Below are 17,629 nucleotides of genomic sequence, written 5' to 3' on the forward strand. Positions count from 1 at the left end.
AATACATTTCATAAAAATGAAAAAAACATGTTGGGATGGAATCCTCAAAAACACCCAAACAAGGAAGGAAGGAATGACACCACAACACAACACCACAACCCTTTTATGGATTGCCATCACGACATCTTTCTTTGTAGGTGGCAAAACTAACAATTGTATGAAAATGTCTATGTTAGAGGTAGTTGTTGAGTATGTATGAGGTATGTATGTTCGAGGTATGTAGTGTGAGGGTTGGTGTAATTTTATTTGTTGTGGGATTGAGACGGTAAAATGTCAAAAGATGTTGTGCTGGCAATTTTAGGGGTGTCTACATGGGGGAACTCCCTGACCCACATTCCCTTCAGTGATATATCTCAAACAGCTCAGACAGGGTTTGAACCAACGAACTCCTCGACTCGGAGTTGAAGAATTACGTGGCAGCTACATACACCTGAAATGGTGCTTGGTTGTCTATCTGCATGCCGAGATAGAAACACTATCTATATATATATAAAGTTGAAAGTGTGTATGTTTGTGTGTGTGTTTCTCTGTGACCTATGCACGTGAAAAGTACTGGGCTGATCCTCACCAAACGTCACATGCTGACAGAACATGTACCCGGGAGTGTCCCGATGTAAAATAATTGTACTTCCGACTTCCGGTTTCTGAATTATGACGTCATCACCTGATTTTGTAACGTTAATTTTTCAACTTCAGCCAATTGACATGGGGCCAATGCCATATACAATATATCTAACATATGATTTTAATTTTTTGTTTGTCTGTTTGTTTGTTTGTCTGCACGCGCTAATCTGAAAGGTGAAAGATAGGAGTGAACCACTGAAACAAAAAATGTCGGGATGGGCCCCGGGAAGGTTATAGGCTATGTGGCAAGGCCCCTCGGCCGGGGGGGGGGGGAAAGGGGGTGTGTTTCCCCCTCACCAACCCCCTTCGCCTATGACTGCCATGGCCCAATAGGGAACTGATACTGTGCTAGCGTCAGACATATGTATAGAAGATTAAATTCATTCAAAAAGAATCCGGGCAGCGCCGGGTGCATATATATATATATATATATATATATATATATATATATATATATATATATATATATATATATATATATATATATATATATATATATATATATATATATATATATGGGCGGGCCCGTAGTTAAGTGCCAGTATGTGCAGTCTCTCTCTATAAAACCTCGAAAAGGCACATCCGCGGGTCCCCAGCAATATTCCTGGCAAGTTTCAATCGTGCAAAAGAAATAATAATGATAAATAAATAAACATTAATTGTGATATCTTTCGTGACGTCACAGTACCGTGTCCTGTCATTGGTCGACAGATAAATGGCCGTAACTTGGGAACCGCTCGTCCGATTGATATCAAACCTTGAAAAGGCACATCTGCGGGGCCCCGGCAATATTCCTGGCAAGTTTCAATGAGATCGGACCGATAGTCGGCGAGAAACGGCGGTCGCAGACAGACAGACAGACACACAGAGATTGCTGGAATTACAGACATATATATATATATATATATATATATATATATATATATATATATATATATATATATATATATATATGCAATATGCATACATTGTTTTTTTGTTTTCTTTAATGTGGAGATGTAGATTACCATGGCTTAGTAGTACACGGAATAAGAGAGCGAGTACGCAACTTCTGCAACATCAGCTTTACGCACAGATTTTTAGTTTGTTTTGATGGAAAATGGAAAGCATGGAAAGAGCAGAGGGTGCAAAACCAGAAAGGAGGCAGTACAAGACAGAGAGACCACCGAGCTGTCTGCGATGGCGAAGTGATAAGCCCATAGACTCAACTTCATCATGGGAGATTCCAATAATCTTAAAGGCCTCGTTTCCACAACATCAAGCTGAGCAAGATGTGAGGCAGGGGAGCCAGCCCGGAGGGGAGAGCAGTATGCCATCAAGCTGTGGAATGAAGGCCTTGTAGGTCAATAGGAGTTCAGGTGTGTCAAGGAAGGACTTTGTATGGCACCGAGTTGGCGGCTGGTTTTGGAGGCCAACTTTGTAATGTGGTTTGCCCAAGAAGGATCTTGGCTGATCGTGAGACCAAGGAGTTTGAATGACTGAACTTCCTCAAGAGGATCGTTAAGAAAGCAGATAGGAGGGTTTGCCAGATGGTCGTTTCGGAGAGAGATAGTGAGAATGAGATTTGTCAGGATTGAAAGACATATTTCAAGTGTTTCACCAGTATGTGATTTTTTTTTCTTTTTCAAGGTCTGAAGAGAGGGAAGAGGCTGCAGCCTGCCTGCATGAAGGATGATGGATGACACAGCAGAGGATCGAGTAATCAGCAAATGGATAGAAGGGGATTTTCCAGAGCCAGAGAGATCATTGATGAACATCAGGAATAGGATTGGGCCCAAAACACTGCATTGGGGCACTACAGCCTTGACAGGGATAGGAGATTAAAGGATTTCACAAGTGCCACACCTTGGTTAAGATAGTTTTTGTATCCCACTGATACACCAGATCTGCATGCGGACATCAACCAAAATCTAACTGGCTTGTTCTCATCACCGAACCAACTCATCGACCTGGTTTTGTCACAACTCTTCCACAACGTTTTTTAATATTATGTTATACAGGGGGCTGCAAAAGTAGGTATACAGTAATGAAAAACAAAACGTGCAAAACTGTATACCTACTTTTGCAGCCCCCTGTATATCATTTTTAGACCAATCTCTCAATGGTGAAGAATCACTTAAGAAATAAAATAAATTATTGTATCCAGATCCGAATGCGGATCTTCACGAAAATCAAATGAATTCATCATTGTCGCACACCCAACCTGCCCACCAAGTTTTGTCTGAATCGGTCTTCAACTTTTTCATAGATCCTGCTCACAGACAAACAGACAGACAGACAGGAATGAAAACAACTTCTGTCAAACTTCGGTGGCAGAGGTAACGAGTGCACAGATGTATGAAACCATGAGGTAAGGAGTTGCAGATGAAAGGGATCCACTGGGATCTCAGCAGGGAAAGTAAAATCAGATGTACAAACTCCAAAGAAGTACAGTATTGGCGGTGGGTTATACATTTTGTGAGCGACTGTGGAAAATAATTAAATAACTGTGCATGGAAAGAAGACAAAATCTTTTTTTTTGTTTTTAAATTCGATTTAAAATACCTTGTTGTTGAAATGAATATGCTGTATTCACTAACCGAGACAAAAACCCAAAATCCTGAAAATCCACAAATCCCCAACAAAATCAAAGGGTTCAGGAAACCTGGCACATGTGCATCCACATCTCAACTGTGAGTTATTGACAAACTTGAGTGCACAAACCATGGTAGAAATATCAGCAATCATTTCAATAGTGAATATCCCATTCCAGCTTTAACAGCCTTTCTTACCCAAAACTGATCATCCACATTTTAAACAAACGAGAGATTTACTTTATCTTTACATGATGCAGCTTACAACAGGTGCAGTAGAGGTTTGCCCAGTGCAGTGCAGATTAAATACAGATCCCTATAAAATTAACAAAAACAACAACCCGAAGATGAACTTAAACACTTGTGCACGAAAAGTAACAATATTTTGGAAAAGTTAATGGCAAAAACCATTGTGCTTTGCAACAAAACATGCCTCTTCATAGATCGGTCATTGATTAGAATGGTAACTGGCAATGTGAGCTATACCTTTGCCTTCTCGATGACATTAGAAAACTCCCCGATCCACAGGTAACAATGTTGAGGACAAATGAGCAGGAAACAATCACCACTGTTGAGGGAGGTCGCTTTCGGTTCCACCAACCGCGTCTGCACATGCCGTCGGCCTGCAACCATCACACATCCAGTGAACTTCCCATATCACAATGCTATCTTCCCAAACCTACAGTCGGTTAAGGAAAGTTGGATTATAATCTTTCTGTCGAGAGTTTTCTTTACTTCTATATTTTAATATTTCTTTGCTCTTGAACAAAACGATCTGTTAGAGTGTATATTTGTTTGTTTCTTTATCCTCTTCGTGTCATTAGGCAGATAAGGCCGCAGAGGTGGTTTCTTGGCTGGGGTTGCAATCCTGGAGGGGGCAACATTCTGATACAGGATGCTCGACTGAGAATTTGGAATTGTTCAAGGTGCCGGCGACAGCTCACCGACTTTTTATGAAGGAAACCATGGGATCTTTAGCATCTATCAACAAATATCGGTCGACGGGACACCCAGCTTCACGTCCATCCAAGGTACGGTACACAAATTGATGCCTCGCTCTACCTGCGAAATACTAGGATAAGAGTTTATACCTGGGCCAAGATTCCAGGCTAGACACTCCAGAGGATAGTGTGCATACCTCTAAGCGAGAGCATCATCCTCCCAGTCTATTTGTTAAATTAACACCTTCATTATGCAGATAGAAGGCTAATCAATTGCAGCACAAACTCAAACGCGTTTCTACCTTTAACTTTCAGTAGCATCGGAGACTTGTATGGCAAAGCACTGTTATTCGAGCTTGGCTGGGAGCCTGACGTCTTCCTCAAACTCACACGACTGAAGTCTTCTCGACTGGCAAGGCCGGCCAGTGCACAATCCGCAAGTCGTGAGTGCTTTGCCACTAGCAACAGGAAATAAAGCATTGAAAGCAATATTTTAAAACACCGTTTTTAAGCTGAATTTCACTTGGGACATTCCTTAAAAATTTACATATTTGTGTATTTTTAAAACAAATCATTACTTCAACAATTGATCCACTGAAAAGTAAACCGAGCTATCCATCATGATACACGATCTGAGAAAAAGGGTTACAAGTTCCCCAAACTACAACCCATTCAAAATCCCATTCAACTACAACTGAACAAACATCAGTATCAGCCTCAAGTTTTTTTGTTGAAAACAGCCACAAACACCAAAGGGGGACTGACATTGGAAGATCTATTTATCATAAAATACTTAACAGAATTTAGCCCGACATGTGCGATTGGCCGGTATATCTCTCAGGAACTCGATTGGAACCATAAACGTTTGGTCGGACGTTTCCCCTCTTTGCACAAGATTATTCAAGGTAGCTCACTCCTTTCTGCATGGATGCGGTTTCTCTCAAGCGTCGCTACGTTGAGTCGAGTCTCAACATATTCGGCTCGTAGGTCTCCTCGCTGTGCCAGTGCCCTCAGAGGGTTACGTGAAGCCCCGGCCTTGCGTGAAGGTCGCACCGAGCGGCGATGGGCAGCCGGGGCAGACGACAGCGGGCTGTGGGATTCAGAAGACTTGATTTGAGTCTTGGTCAAAATAACACCAAAAAATGGTCAGGGCAACTACCAAGCAAAATAAGCAGGAATAGTGGCTGATGTCCTCCTCACAGTCAATCATAAATCACGAGCAACTTAGCAAGCCCACCTGAGTGTGCTGCTGATCAGAGAATTGAAGTCTTCTTGCAAGATCTCCTGGCTGCAGGAGGTTATGGTTGCATCGTCAGAACCATAAAATTGCACAAATGTGTCATCATCAATCTGTGGTACCTCTTTCACCACTTCATCTGTTACTCGCACAAGCACCTCACGTGGACTCGCTGCAATAAAGTAGTCAGACAAAAAGACAAATTCATTCAACGGAGCTTCAACTTGTTATCTTGAGAAAATGCGTTCGTTTTGTTATCAGACATCACAGCAAACATGTCTCATGTTATGTGTGCTGAAATGGAAAAAAAAAAGATGACAGGATAACACAGGGAAGCAGCGTTACTAAAGGTGATGAAATATGCCCTTCCTCACATTTGTTGTTAATCTTATCCAGGAACGACTCAAGTTTGTCGAGCTTCTTGTCAGATTCTGTAGAACTTTTCACCTCAATCTCTGGTGGAATAAAACAAGCAAAGCAGCAAACATTATATAAAAATAGCACCGCAAAGCGGGCGTAACCCCTCAGCCCCTTGACGCAAACCAATTTTAAGATGGTGGCCAGATTGAAAATCGCAGCGTGCCCATTTTCGAAAGGAACCTTCCCCTACTCAACCCCAACACACCCAGCAAAAATGGATTTAATCGGACAAGGCGTTCTCCTCGAAATCGACGGAAACCAATTTCAAGATGGCTGCCATGGAGGCCACATTGAAAATCGCAGCGTGCCCATTTTCGAAAGGAACCTTCCTCTACTCAACCCCAACATATCCTGTAAAAATAGATTTAATCGGACAAGGCGTTCTCCTCGAAATTGACGGAAACCAAAAGTTGACAGACGGACGGACGCCCGCCCGGACAATGCCTATGACGACAATACCCCTTAGCCAATTCGGGCTGAGGGGTTAAAACAAAAATAAAAATCAGCCAACCATAGTGTATGAATAAAATAAATACATGAGGTGAAAATCATTTCACCACATGGTACAGTTATAGCCTAGATACCACATATGAATTACAAAAATACACAAGAACACAAAATGGCGTCCAAGAGGACGTGGTTTCAAATTGGAGTGAAATCAACAGAGTTAATGAGTGTTATGCCTAACTTCTGTAAATCGAGTGAGTCTCAACAGAATATGTGTCGCTATCAAATTGATGATGGGAAAGGAAAAAATAAAAATAAAATAAAATCAACATGGCTCACTCATTGACCTTTGGGAAAAAGTCGGTCACTCCACCACCCCTCTCTCCCCCAATCCTTGTGTGATCTCCAAGTGCTGCCAGTCTACACTCTGTGGTTTAACTCTTAATAATTACAAGGAAATTTGGGGTGGTGCACTATTAAAATGTATATTCCAATCAAACAAACAAGTGGTTGGTACTTGTGAAATCAGTCACTCCGACTTTACCCTTTGGTCCTCAAAACAATAGCCTTCTAGCTTTTGATCGGTGAACCAATTGTGTGACCCAAGACGCAAACCCTGTTCAAATTTCAAGTCAATTGCATGAAAATTGACGACTTTGTGACCTCAAAAACATTGCATTTTGATTGCTGAACCAATTTAGTGACAATATGCAAATGATGTTCAAATTTCAAGTCAATCGGATGAAAATTGACCTTTTGACCTCAAAACGATAGGCTTTTAACTTTTTACTCGCTCTACCGTGTGGTTAAGGTTTCATGTCGATCGGTGTAGAATTGCAACCTGTAGGCGATTGACGTACAGACAGAATAACAGATCAGACCAACCAATATACTTATGGATCTTCAATTTCCAAAATAACAAACTTTGTTGTTGTTGTTGTTGTTGTTGTTGTTGTTGTTGTTGTTGTTGTAAGGTTCAATATAAATACACAGCAATGAATGCACCAAATATAGTAACAACATAGCCATGATGATTTGCAAACATTTTCAACATAACACAATGTAATGATCCTTAATATTGTGCGAGTGATGTTGGTTTGAACTCATGTACGTACTGTATATATTCATAAATCCACACAATCATTTCATCAAATGATTTATCCCATTCCTTTTCCCAAACACATGTACAAGTGAACCCCAAAAAATCAATGTGGTTAAAATGGTCACGGAGTGAGGAAAGCGATCACAAATAGAAAAGAATGTAAAATTATGTTGGCTAGATGCGTTATGTCAGTGGAGGAGTGGGTGCAGATTGACACTCTTGAGTGAGAAGCTTGTTTATATGAATAAAGAAGAGGAAGAGGCTGTGAAAATGATGAATGTAATATGCCTGTAAACTCTGGGCCCCACCATTCTCAGGTTTGCAGACGGCCGGTTCGGAGCTGCGGTTGCGGAGTTGAGGCTGGGTTGGGGTCGGGCTGGGCATGGCTGGCACCAAGCCTGATGTAAATGAATGCAAGGGAAACAGGATGAAAAGGTGAAATTTAAAACACAAAGTAATTGGTCAAAGTTTAGCATAATGCTTCTGTCCAATATATTTTATTGTCCAATGAACATCATGTGACCATTTCACTGTAAGACACCATGCTTTCTGATCGACCAGAGAGGAGTACGAGACTTAATCATAACATCCTTCATTTAATGTCTGTACCATTTAACAAATTTGTTCTTCAACATAAAAATATTCAAGTAATACAAGCAGGATATGAAGTTCAGAAAACATTTTTACTTCTTTGGGTACCTTTCTGTTAAAAGGGAAGCCTTGGCCGTTGTGTTTAACTAGTTATATGTCTCTGATGAAAAGCCCCCACCCCTCCGCCAAGGTCAGAGGCGTGGGGGACGTTAAAATGAGGTTCATTCGACAAACCGATCATCCATCCATCCAAGTACACTTGTGTGTACGCGATATTTCAAAAAACGTTGAACATTTTGCTTTCATATTGCAGATATCTATTCCTCATGACGTTATCTCAACCTGATTAGATCACGGCTGTGATTGGCTGAATTCTGTTGCCACGGCAACAATCTCGGTAATTTGGCTTGTGTATGTGATATTTCAAAAAACGTTCAAGATTTTGCTTTCATATTATACAGATATATTCCTCATACCACCAAAAAGGCAGGGAGCCGACAGCACCAGCTCAATGTTGTAAACATATTTCAACAGTCCAATTTCCAACAACCGTGTTATTTTGGGATATGAACTGTACAGGGAATTTTTGACATTTGTGATGTTCACTCAATCGCTGCAGATGACAAAGAAATTGGCCCACAAGCATGTACTTAGGATTTATAAAATTATTCATGCTTGATGCTAAATAAAGTCCACATCGAACATGTTCTGACTCACAAAGCACAGGATATCTGTGCATGTACTGAACAAAGGATTTTTCATAAGTCGGATTTATAAAGTGTTATTCTTCAATCACATTTCCTGGAATTCATATCACTAGGAGTTTCTGGAACTTGTTCCTGTCCCATGGGCCTCGTGAGAAAAACCCCAGAATGGGAACCAATCGCAATTACAATTCCCATCGACAGTGTTGGTGCATCAAACCCCACCAAGCCTGTCATTTATGATTCAAATGTTACATTCGGCACAAACTTGCTGGTTTTCCTTTTGTTTGATCATCTTTACGAGCCTAATCTATGCCTTGACAGGATTGAAAGTAAAACACATGGAAAAAAAAATGATGTAGGGAGAATAGGTAGATAGATCGAAGAAAGATCATACTCTTCACGTATCTTTTTTGGTACTTCTGCCTTAAGAAAATGAACAGAAGGAAACAAGGAAACAAGGAAATCCAACACAGGTGGAGGCCATTCAGCCCATCATGCCTGCACGAACACCACACTAACCCATCTACACAAGATCAAAGGAAGAAAATGCAAAAAATGTTTTTAATTAATGAAAAAATATTTTTGTTTGTTTGATTTTGTTTTGGGGTTTTTAAAATTTATTTATTTTGGTTGTTTTTTTTTTTTTTGGTAGTTTTTGTATTTTTTTTTCTTCTTTTCTTCCACTCAGGGGATGGGGCATGGGCTTGGTTAAAAACACATATCAACCACACAACCCCCCTTGACAAGACCCCACCAACAGCACTCCGTACACATGCACACAATCACCCATCAATACTCAAACCACCTAAAAGTCCGATCAACATCCCCATACCCCTCTATCTCCATAACTTCCAGGTAACTATCTAATTCCAATTTAAACTTATCTACTTTTTCTGCTGCCACTACCTTTCCAGGGAGGCCATTCCATGCATTAACTACTCTCTGAGTAAAAGACCCCTGCCTTGTCTTAACTCTCCTCTCCTTTACTGCCAAGCTATGGCCCCTGGTCCTTTCACCGTCTACTCTTGAATAATTCATCTGTACTTATTTTATCTTACCTTTCATCATCTTAAACATCTCTGTCATATCTCCTCGTTACCGCCTCCTTTCTAGTGTATAAAGCCCTGTCTCATTCAGCCACTCCTCATAGCTGAGTCTCGTTTGGCCCAGAGTCAATCTCGTAGCCCTGCGATGAACCCTCTCTATGGCATCTATGTCCTTCCTGAGTTGTGGTGATCAAAATTGCACACAATATTCTGGATGTGGCCCTCACTAAATTCCTGTGCAATGTTAACACCACCTCTTTTGATTTATAAATGATCCCCCTCCGAATACAACCCAAAACCCTATTTGCTTTACCTATAGCTGACTGCTCACCTCTTGTATCTATTACCACCCCCAGATCCTTCTCCTGTGTGACACACTCCAAAATGACCCCTTGCATCCTGTAATCTCTATTTTCATTGTTCAAACAAGAGTGAGAATTGCTTTGTAAGACATGTCCCCTACTGATGTGATATTTTCTAAGTCCAAACAGGGCATAAGTGTGAAAAATTGATGAAACAGCCTGAAACTAAGACTTGTTGAGTTTCAGGCTGTAACTTATCATAATAAAGCCATGCACCAGGTTTCAGTTGATTCTGTTATAGGTTATGGGAAAAAGGTTTGAAACACCACAGGTGGGATGGATGGACAGACGGAGAGCAGACCGATAGTCCCCTCTGGTGAAACCGGTGGAGGTCTAATAAGAAGGTTGTTTTTTTTTTAAAGATAGGAGAAAATGGTTTGCATGTGGCATCAAATATTCACAATTTCCATCAGCAGTACACAGTCAAAAATGTCAGAACAACATAACAAAGACATTCTGCACACAAGGATTGATATAAGGAAGCCCGGCGCAGGAGGAAGCCTTCTGGCCCGTAATGCCTGCACATTTCCACCAATATCCAAGTACCACACTCTCTTCAATGCTTCTAGGCACTTATCCAACCAGTTTAAACCATTCCACCTTTTAGGGTGCAATCACCCCTCGAAGGTGACCATTCCATGCATCAACTACCCGCTGAGTGAAAGACCATTCCCTTAACATCGTCTCAACTTTCCTCTTCTTCATGCTCAAGCTATTGCCCCTGGTACTATCACTCTCCATTCTCGTGTAAAACTCTTCCACACTTATTCCCTCTGTACTCTTCATAGTCTCAAAAATCTCGATCAGATCCACTCGCAATCACCTCCTTTATAGTGAATAAAGTCGAGTCTCTTTCAGTCGTTCATTCCTCATCACTAAGTCTCGCTAATTCAGGATCGATGTGCCGGTAATTGCTCTGCACTTTTTCCATGACAGCTATGTCCTTTCTCAAAAGTGGTGACCAAAGCTGAATACAACATTACAGATGATTATCACATGCAACAGCATCATATTAAACAGGAGCTCAGCTTCATAATGCTCGATGCGATCAATTGTTTTCTAAACTACTTCAAAATCCTGACCTTTTCTGAACATCCGACCTTCCACGGTGAATTGGACCGAATCATTGGCAGCACCTTGTCCACGAGCCCTCCAGGAAGCTTCACTCTCCTCAATTTGTGCCTTGCGTTCAGAGATGGAAAGTTTGAGATCCACTTGTGGCCCATTTCGCTGCAAACCACAGCAGAAGTCAGGGAAGTTAGAGAAACAATTAATGAGACAAAGCAGTACACTACTGTGATGACAAACATAATGTTCTGATCTTCTGCAGGTGTGGACAACCAAGGTCTGCTTCAAGTGACTCGATACCAAAACAAAGAATGCCATTCTGATTATTGTCCCATGCAACTGTCATTTGTTACCTGCACTGATAAATGCTGGGTGTCCCAATTTTTGTATCTCCTCGCACATTTGTTTTGTTTGTGCGTGCTGGTCCAGGCCCCGGGTACATGTGTTACCGGTTCTGCAGCATTATATGGGATTTGTATCTCGGTCTATGTCTATCTCTCGCCCTCCTTCCGACACATTTCCCTTTCCTTCCATCTGTGGTGTCTCCTGAAGCGTGCTACACCATTCTAATAGTCATGTGACCATTTTACCGTTTTTGATCACCAACCATCGTTTTTATTTTTGGGTGCTTTATATACTCTGGCTTGGTTTCAGAAGGGGAAAAGTCAATTCCTTTTATTTCTCGGCCAATCTTCGAGAGAGGGTTTACAAGGCCTTTATCTAACGAAATATCACTTTCCATAGGATGTCTTTTATGCAACCCGGTTGTAGATTTTACTTTCTCACTTGAATTTTTTTTTTTTAAATCATACTTGTGTTTTCTAAAGGGGGTTTTCTTTTACTCACAGACATTCCACATCATTCCTTAGGAGTGTTCCTGAGGCTTCAGATGTATTACATGGATTTTCCCCAACTTTAATTTTCTCAATCCTGCTTGCCACTTGTTTCATATTGTGATTCCTGAGTGAAGAGGGTATTTTATGAACTTGAAGCCAAGTTTTCACGACTGAATGTTTATTGCAACTTTTCTTCAAGCCACATAATAAATGGTGAGTAGGAATGGTATTTATCATGTTTGCAATTTCTACAAACCCTTTCACCAACCTCCCTACCAACACTCATCTTCATTGTTCGCACAGCCATGGAAGACCAAATTTCCAGGAGTTTTCCAGGACCTTTAATAGAAATGTTTTATAGAACAAGTGACATTGGAATAAACCACAATAATAAGAATCAAACCTTGTTTGTTTGTTGTTATTCCATATTGCCATTGAATATTTTAGTAATACATGTATACCTCCAGCCATAATCTAACAGCTTGGTATGTTATACCACAGAACCATTCCAAGTTGTACCTTGCAGCAGCATTAAGCACCAGCATTCGTCACTGGATTACTTACATGGAGGAAACTGAAATAAATAATTATCGTCAGTTTCATACAAATTTGAAGTCAACAAATGTGCTCTCCACACGAGGTGGATTTTCAGACTACAGTAAACATGGTGTTTTCCATGGCCGGGGGGGGGGTGGGGGGGAGGGGGGTGGGGGTGGTTAAGTTTCCTCTCACATATAAACTCATGCATCACATACTGTAGCGGTTTACCGGAATCACTCTCGCTCACGGTGCAAAACCAGAGCATTCACGAACCCCTGATGTTTTCTGCTCATTTCTTTACTTGGTGGATAATGGACTTGTTAATAGAGATGGTCAATTCCAGGAATTTTGGAATCAATTCAATACGGAATACTTTTTAATAGGAATCGCTGGAATTGAGTGCGATTCCAAAGACTTTTTTTCTGTTTTCTTTTTATTTGTTTTTTTCGGGATGGGGGACTATTCAATTTCTTCTGCAACGTGCCAAGAACAGCAGCATGCAAATTAGAATTGCTATCAAGGAAGTGTGCCGTTAAAGTGATATACACCTGGGCTGGACAAAGATATCCAGATGTGTGTTGTGAGGGCAATGGAAGTAGCAGCATGAATCATCCGAGCAAATTTTGACTTGGTTTGTCGATACACTTCAGGAAGCACATTTCACACGATTGTGGCACAATTTGGGAGGTCGTTACAAAGTCTGTGAAGCCAGAGTCTTCAACAACAGATACAGGCTGCATTATCCCTCATGACTATATTTATCAGCATCTAGTTAAGTTAATCTAGTGAATACGATTTTGTCTTGGGGAATCACCACCGTAATTGGGGCAGTTCAAGCTTTTACAGAACATGCTTTGAATGATCGATTGCGAACTTGTTGCCGTTGCAGACTTTAGTTTCTTTAATTTAGCATTCTCAACCGTCACTAATTGGTACTCAGTCTGGTGCTTGGTTTTTATTTCAAATGCTTTAACATATCAGATATATTGTGGTGATTGATGAGTAATCTCGACTGAACAAAGAAAGCATCTAACTTTTGGAGTGTCTTCTTTATCCTTCCTGAAATAGTTCCAAACTGCACTTCTGAACCTCTTGAACAACAGGTTGTTAAAATTTCTAAGACTTACATGCTTATCAGTCATGTTGCTGGTCCCCGTCCATCAGTGTGCCTTACCAGTAAGTTTACATACTGATAAAAAGGTAAGAATTTATGTCTTTCGAGAAAGTACTTGGAATCAATGTCTATTCTGGTTCACTAATCCATTCTATGGCTGGAATCGAGAAACAAGAACTGAAGAATCGATTCCACCCACCACTGCTCGTCAACACCTTCACATCTGGCCAGTGACAACGTGCACGCTCACCTTGACCAAGCTTATTCAAAACCTCCACTTTCTGTGTCAAAGACATTATTTTCTTTGACTTTTTTGTACTTGGTTCACCACTAGCAACAGTTTTTCTGTTGGGAGCCATGGTTAAAAATCATTAAGGGCAATAATAATAATAATCAAAAACAAAGGAATTGATTCGACGCAGTGTTGACACAAATATAGGTGGGTTACATGAAAGTAATGTATGCGCTGCATGTCTCAGTTACCACCCACTGATTTACAAAAAAAAATTGTAAATAAATCGAAAGAATTTTTTTTTTTTTTTTGTAATGTGTCTGCAGTCCAAACCTTGTAAAGTCCCAGCAGGCGTGCTCAAATATTTTTGGTCTTAATGGATAAATGCCAGAGGCCATGACCACATAATTATAGACAGATAGAATAAAAGAACATTAGAGGGGATTAACTCAGGAATAATGGGGATGGGGATTAAGATTAGCAAAGTGGTCTGGACTGACAGACCGAGAAACCATTTTCGCACGGCTTTAATGGTAAATCCCCAGTAGAGGTTAAAATTGTCAAGTCTTTTAAAGAGACCAGCAGAATTAACAAATCCAATCAGGGGGCCTGGCAGATTATTTATACTGGTGAAATTTTCTCGATTTTCCAGGACTGGAAAACAATTTTTCGTTCTTCCAAGAATTTCAAGGAGTTTCAAGGACTGTGTGATCTCTTCTATCTCTTCTACTCATGTTAGATAAGTGGAGAATAAAAAAAACAAAACTATAACAATAACTGTGTGTGTGTGTCCTCCATAACTCCAAAACCATGAAACCTAACAATCTGAAACTTTCGCATGCATACGAAGGGAACACCAAGGAAGTGCATGAGTGAAAATTGGGTGTTTGGGTTAATTAAAGCACCCCTTTTGAAGATAATTAACGGCATTATTTAATTATCCTTTATCAAGGCATCATCCTTGGTCACCCTGCTGGGGTCTTAATTTGCCACTTTTATTGTTTTTGGCCTTTCCAGCTCATGCGTTTTTTGACGAGGCATGTGACCCCCCGGAGAGATCCAGTTCCAGAGTAGGTGAACAGGGTGACAGCCACAGTTTGAGTTGTATACTTTAAGGGAAGCCCACATTATAATCTCTTCAAAAATTGTATGCGCCGCTTTTTGAAAGTAATGGGTGGTTTTTCTATCCTGTTTGAACGTGCAGTTTTAACATACCCAATTTCTTTCAATCCTGTAATAATGTCAGCAGATGGGACCAGCCCTCCCCCCAACCCACCCCCATTCCACTCAAGTCCCCCTCCCAAATGCAAGTCCAGAACACCCCTTTCCTTCTTCCTTCTCCCCTATCCACTTCGCTCCCACCCACTACCTCCCGAAGTGTATAGCGACGTGTGGTGAAGCGTCGCTCCCCCACCCCCCTTTCATCGCTCTCCCCCCTTCCTTGCTCCACCTCCTCATTCTCCCCTCCCTCCCTCCCTCTCCCCCCTCTTAATATTCCCATCAGCGAAGTGATTGGTTTTATTTGCGCGTAAATAAATAAAACAGCCACACACATCCCACTTCAACAGTTTCTCATTTTCTGTCTATAAATCTCTCCTTTCCTGCTCACTGTTTGTGTTTGTAAAGTTCAATTCATTAACTCTTACAAATAAGTATTTCTGAAATTAAACTATTGGAATAAACGTCATTGTAAAACAGCATATTATGGCTCACAGGTAACAACTATGTACAGTAATCAAATGCAGTTTGCACAGAAAAACGAGATGAGTCACAAGCTACAACATGAACACTACTCAAGCCGGTCAGTAAAGCAAGTGAACAGCATATACGTAGTGCCAAACGTGCCAACAAGTCACTCATAATGTTGGTGTTGCTTGCACAGTCATCTTCTTGTCTAGGATAAATGGCCGTGACACAGAACGACTTTGTGCAATCACCCTCACCTGTCCTCACACAGGTATCGTTAATGATGGTTGCCATTTAGTCACACAGATGAGCTCATTGGTTAAAAGAGTAATCACAGAGGTTGAAGGTTACATGCATTTGTAATCGGGCAGTGACATTCACAACATTCACATCAGACAGGAAAAATAAAAAAATAAAAATAAGAATAATTGGAAATTAAAGTGAGTCTCAAAGAACAACCCACTGTTTTTACAGAGCGAAAACATTAGCTTTGGCCTTGTGTCATTACAGATATAGTTCAGGTTTTGTAAACCGAGGAGCTAGTGCTCACCTGTTCAGAAACAGAAGAGCATTTACAGTCTGTGTCAATGGAAGAGGCACCAGGGGTGAAGACAGAGGAAAAGATTGGCTCCTGAAGAACCAGGAAAAAGAAAAAGGGGAAAAGGAAAAGACCTCGAGAAGAGAAATAATGTGGAGATTAGTGGACTTTGGACTTCCAAAGCTCGCTTCAAGAAACTGACATTCTGTAGATTATATATTGACAGAGACACGAAAAAATAAAAGCCATCCCATGTTGGATTTAAAATGCAATATTTATCTTTGCCATCTAAGGTTGATGGAGGTTATGTTTTCACCCCATCTGTTTAATACTTGGCAAAAGTATTTCGCCAAGCATGTTTGTCTATACTCTATAGCATCTGTTTATGACGAAAATTGAAAATTTTCATCATATATCAGTCTGTTTTGTTTGTTTGCACATTTGGCTGCGAGCAAGATAACTCGTGACCACTTTCAACAATCTTCGTCAAACTTTACCAGAGGATTCTGAAGGACAAAATTGAGGCTGTCAATGTTTTTTTTGACAATGTAGGTCAAAAGGTCAACAACTCCATCAAATTTCTAAAATCCTCAATTTTCATCCGATTGACTTGGAATTTGAACAGGATTTGCATATCAGGTCTCTGAATTCAATGAACAAGCATTTTTGAGGTCCACAGCGGCCAACGGTCAACAATTTATGTGAGCTTTCTAAAAATCAACAATTTTTCTCCAATCGACTTAAAATTTGATCAGGATTTGCATATCAGATCACTGAATTCAACCACCCACTATTTTTGAGGTCAAATTCAACCATTCATTCAAGATTCAACTGAAATAAACCATCCACCCAACAACACAAGTAGAATTGAGAGATATGGCCAAAAATATTATATATATATATATATATATATATATATATATATATATATATATATATATCTTCTTCTTCTTTCGGCTGCTCCCGTTAGGGGTCGCCACAGCAGATCATCCGTATGATCCGCATAGTGATTTGGCACATGTTTTACGCCAGATGCCCTTCCTGACGCAACCCTGGTCGCCTCTTACGACACAGGGATATGGTACACCTATTTTAACCGGTGTATACACCGGCCCAGTATACTGGTACTCATATATATATATATATATATATATATATATATATATATATATATATATATATATATATATATATATATATATATATATATATATATATATATATATATCATATTTGAAAAAGTTGTGGATGAGTTATGACAAAACTAGGTGGACGAGTTGATGAGGTGATAAGAACAAGCCGATTAGATTTTGGTTCAGATCAAGCCCATCAATGGGATACAAAACGTAAACTGTTCAGCCGAGTGGAGGTATGCGCTCTACCAAGAGCTGTTCTTCTTCATACTGTTTCACCAAGTGTCACTACAAGTGATTTTTTATCTCGCCAAAACGAAGTTTTTGCAAGATATGTTAGTCAGCTTGTATGTATTTTTTTTTTGTTTGTTTGTCTGTAATCACGTATAAATCACTCTGCAGAGCATAGTTATCATTGGAAATATTTGTAAC

General features: G+C 40.3%; 1 protein-coding gene across 9 annotated transcripts in view; it reads right to left on the reverse strand.

The window, feature by feature from the left end:
* LOC147021332 (supervillin-like) overlaps nt 1-17,629 on the reverse strand; it is a 241,248-nt gene that overhangs the window by 47,888 nt on the left and 175,731 nt on the right. For 7 of the 9 annotated variants that reach the window (XM_085891183.1, XM_085891184.1, XM_085891180.1 and 4 more), the window contains 8 exons: nt 16,077-16,157; nt 11,133-11,280; nt 7,653-7,742; nt 5,750-5,830; nt 5,376-5,547; nt 5,053-5,228; nt 4,441-4,596; nt 3,684-3,820 (listed from right to left, as the gene is read on the reverse strand). In XM_085891183.1, the coding sequence (XP_085747309.1) occupies nt 3,684-3,820; nt 4,441-4,596; nt 5,053-5,228; nt 5,376-5,547; nt 5,750-5,830; nt 7,653-7,742; nt 11,133-11,280; nt 16,077-16,157 (1,041 nt within the window). The remainder of the gene's footprint in view (nt 1-3,683; nt 3,821-4,440; nt 4,597-5,052; nt 5,229-5,375; nt 5,548-5,749; nt 5,831-7,652; nt 7,743-11,132; nt 11,281-16,076; nt 16,158-17,629) is intronic. The other 2 variants (XM_085891186.1, XM_085891185.1) reach the window with 1 other exon arrangement.

The sequence above is a fragment of the Eptatretus burgeri genome, chromosome 8, assembly GCF_056783735.1.
Source record: "Eptatretus burgeri isolate ZD-2024b chromosome 8, Ebu_testis_v1, whole genome shotgun sequence".
Classification (NCBI taxonomy): Eukaryota; Metazoa; Chordata; class Myxini; order Myxiniformes; family Myxinidae; genus Eptatretus; species Eptatretus burgeri.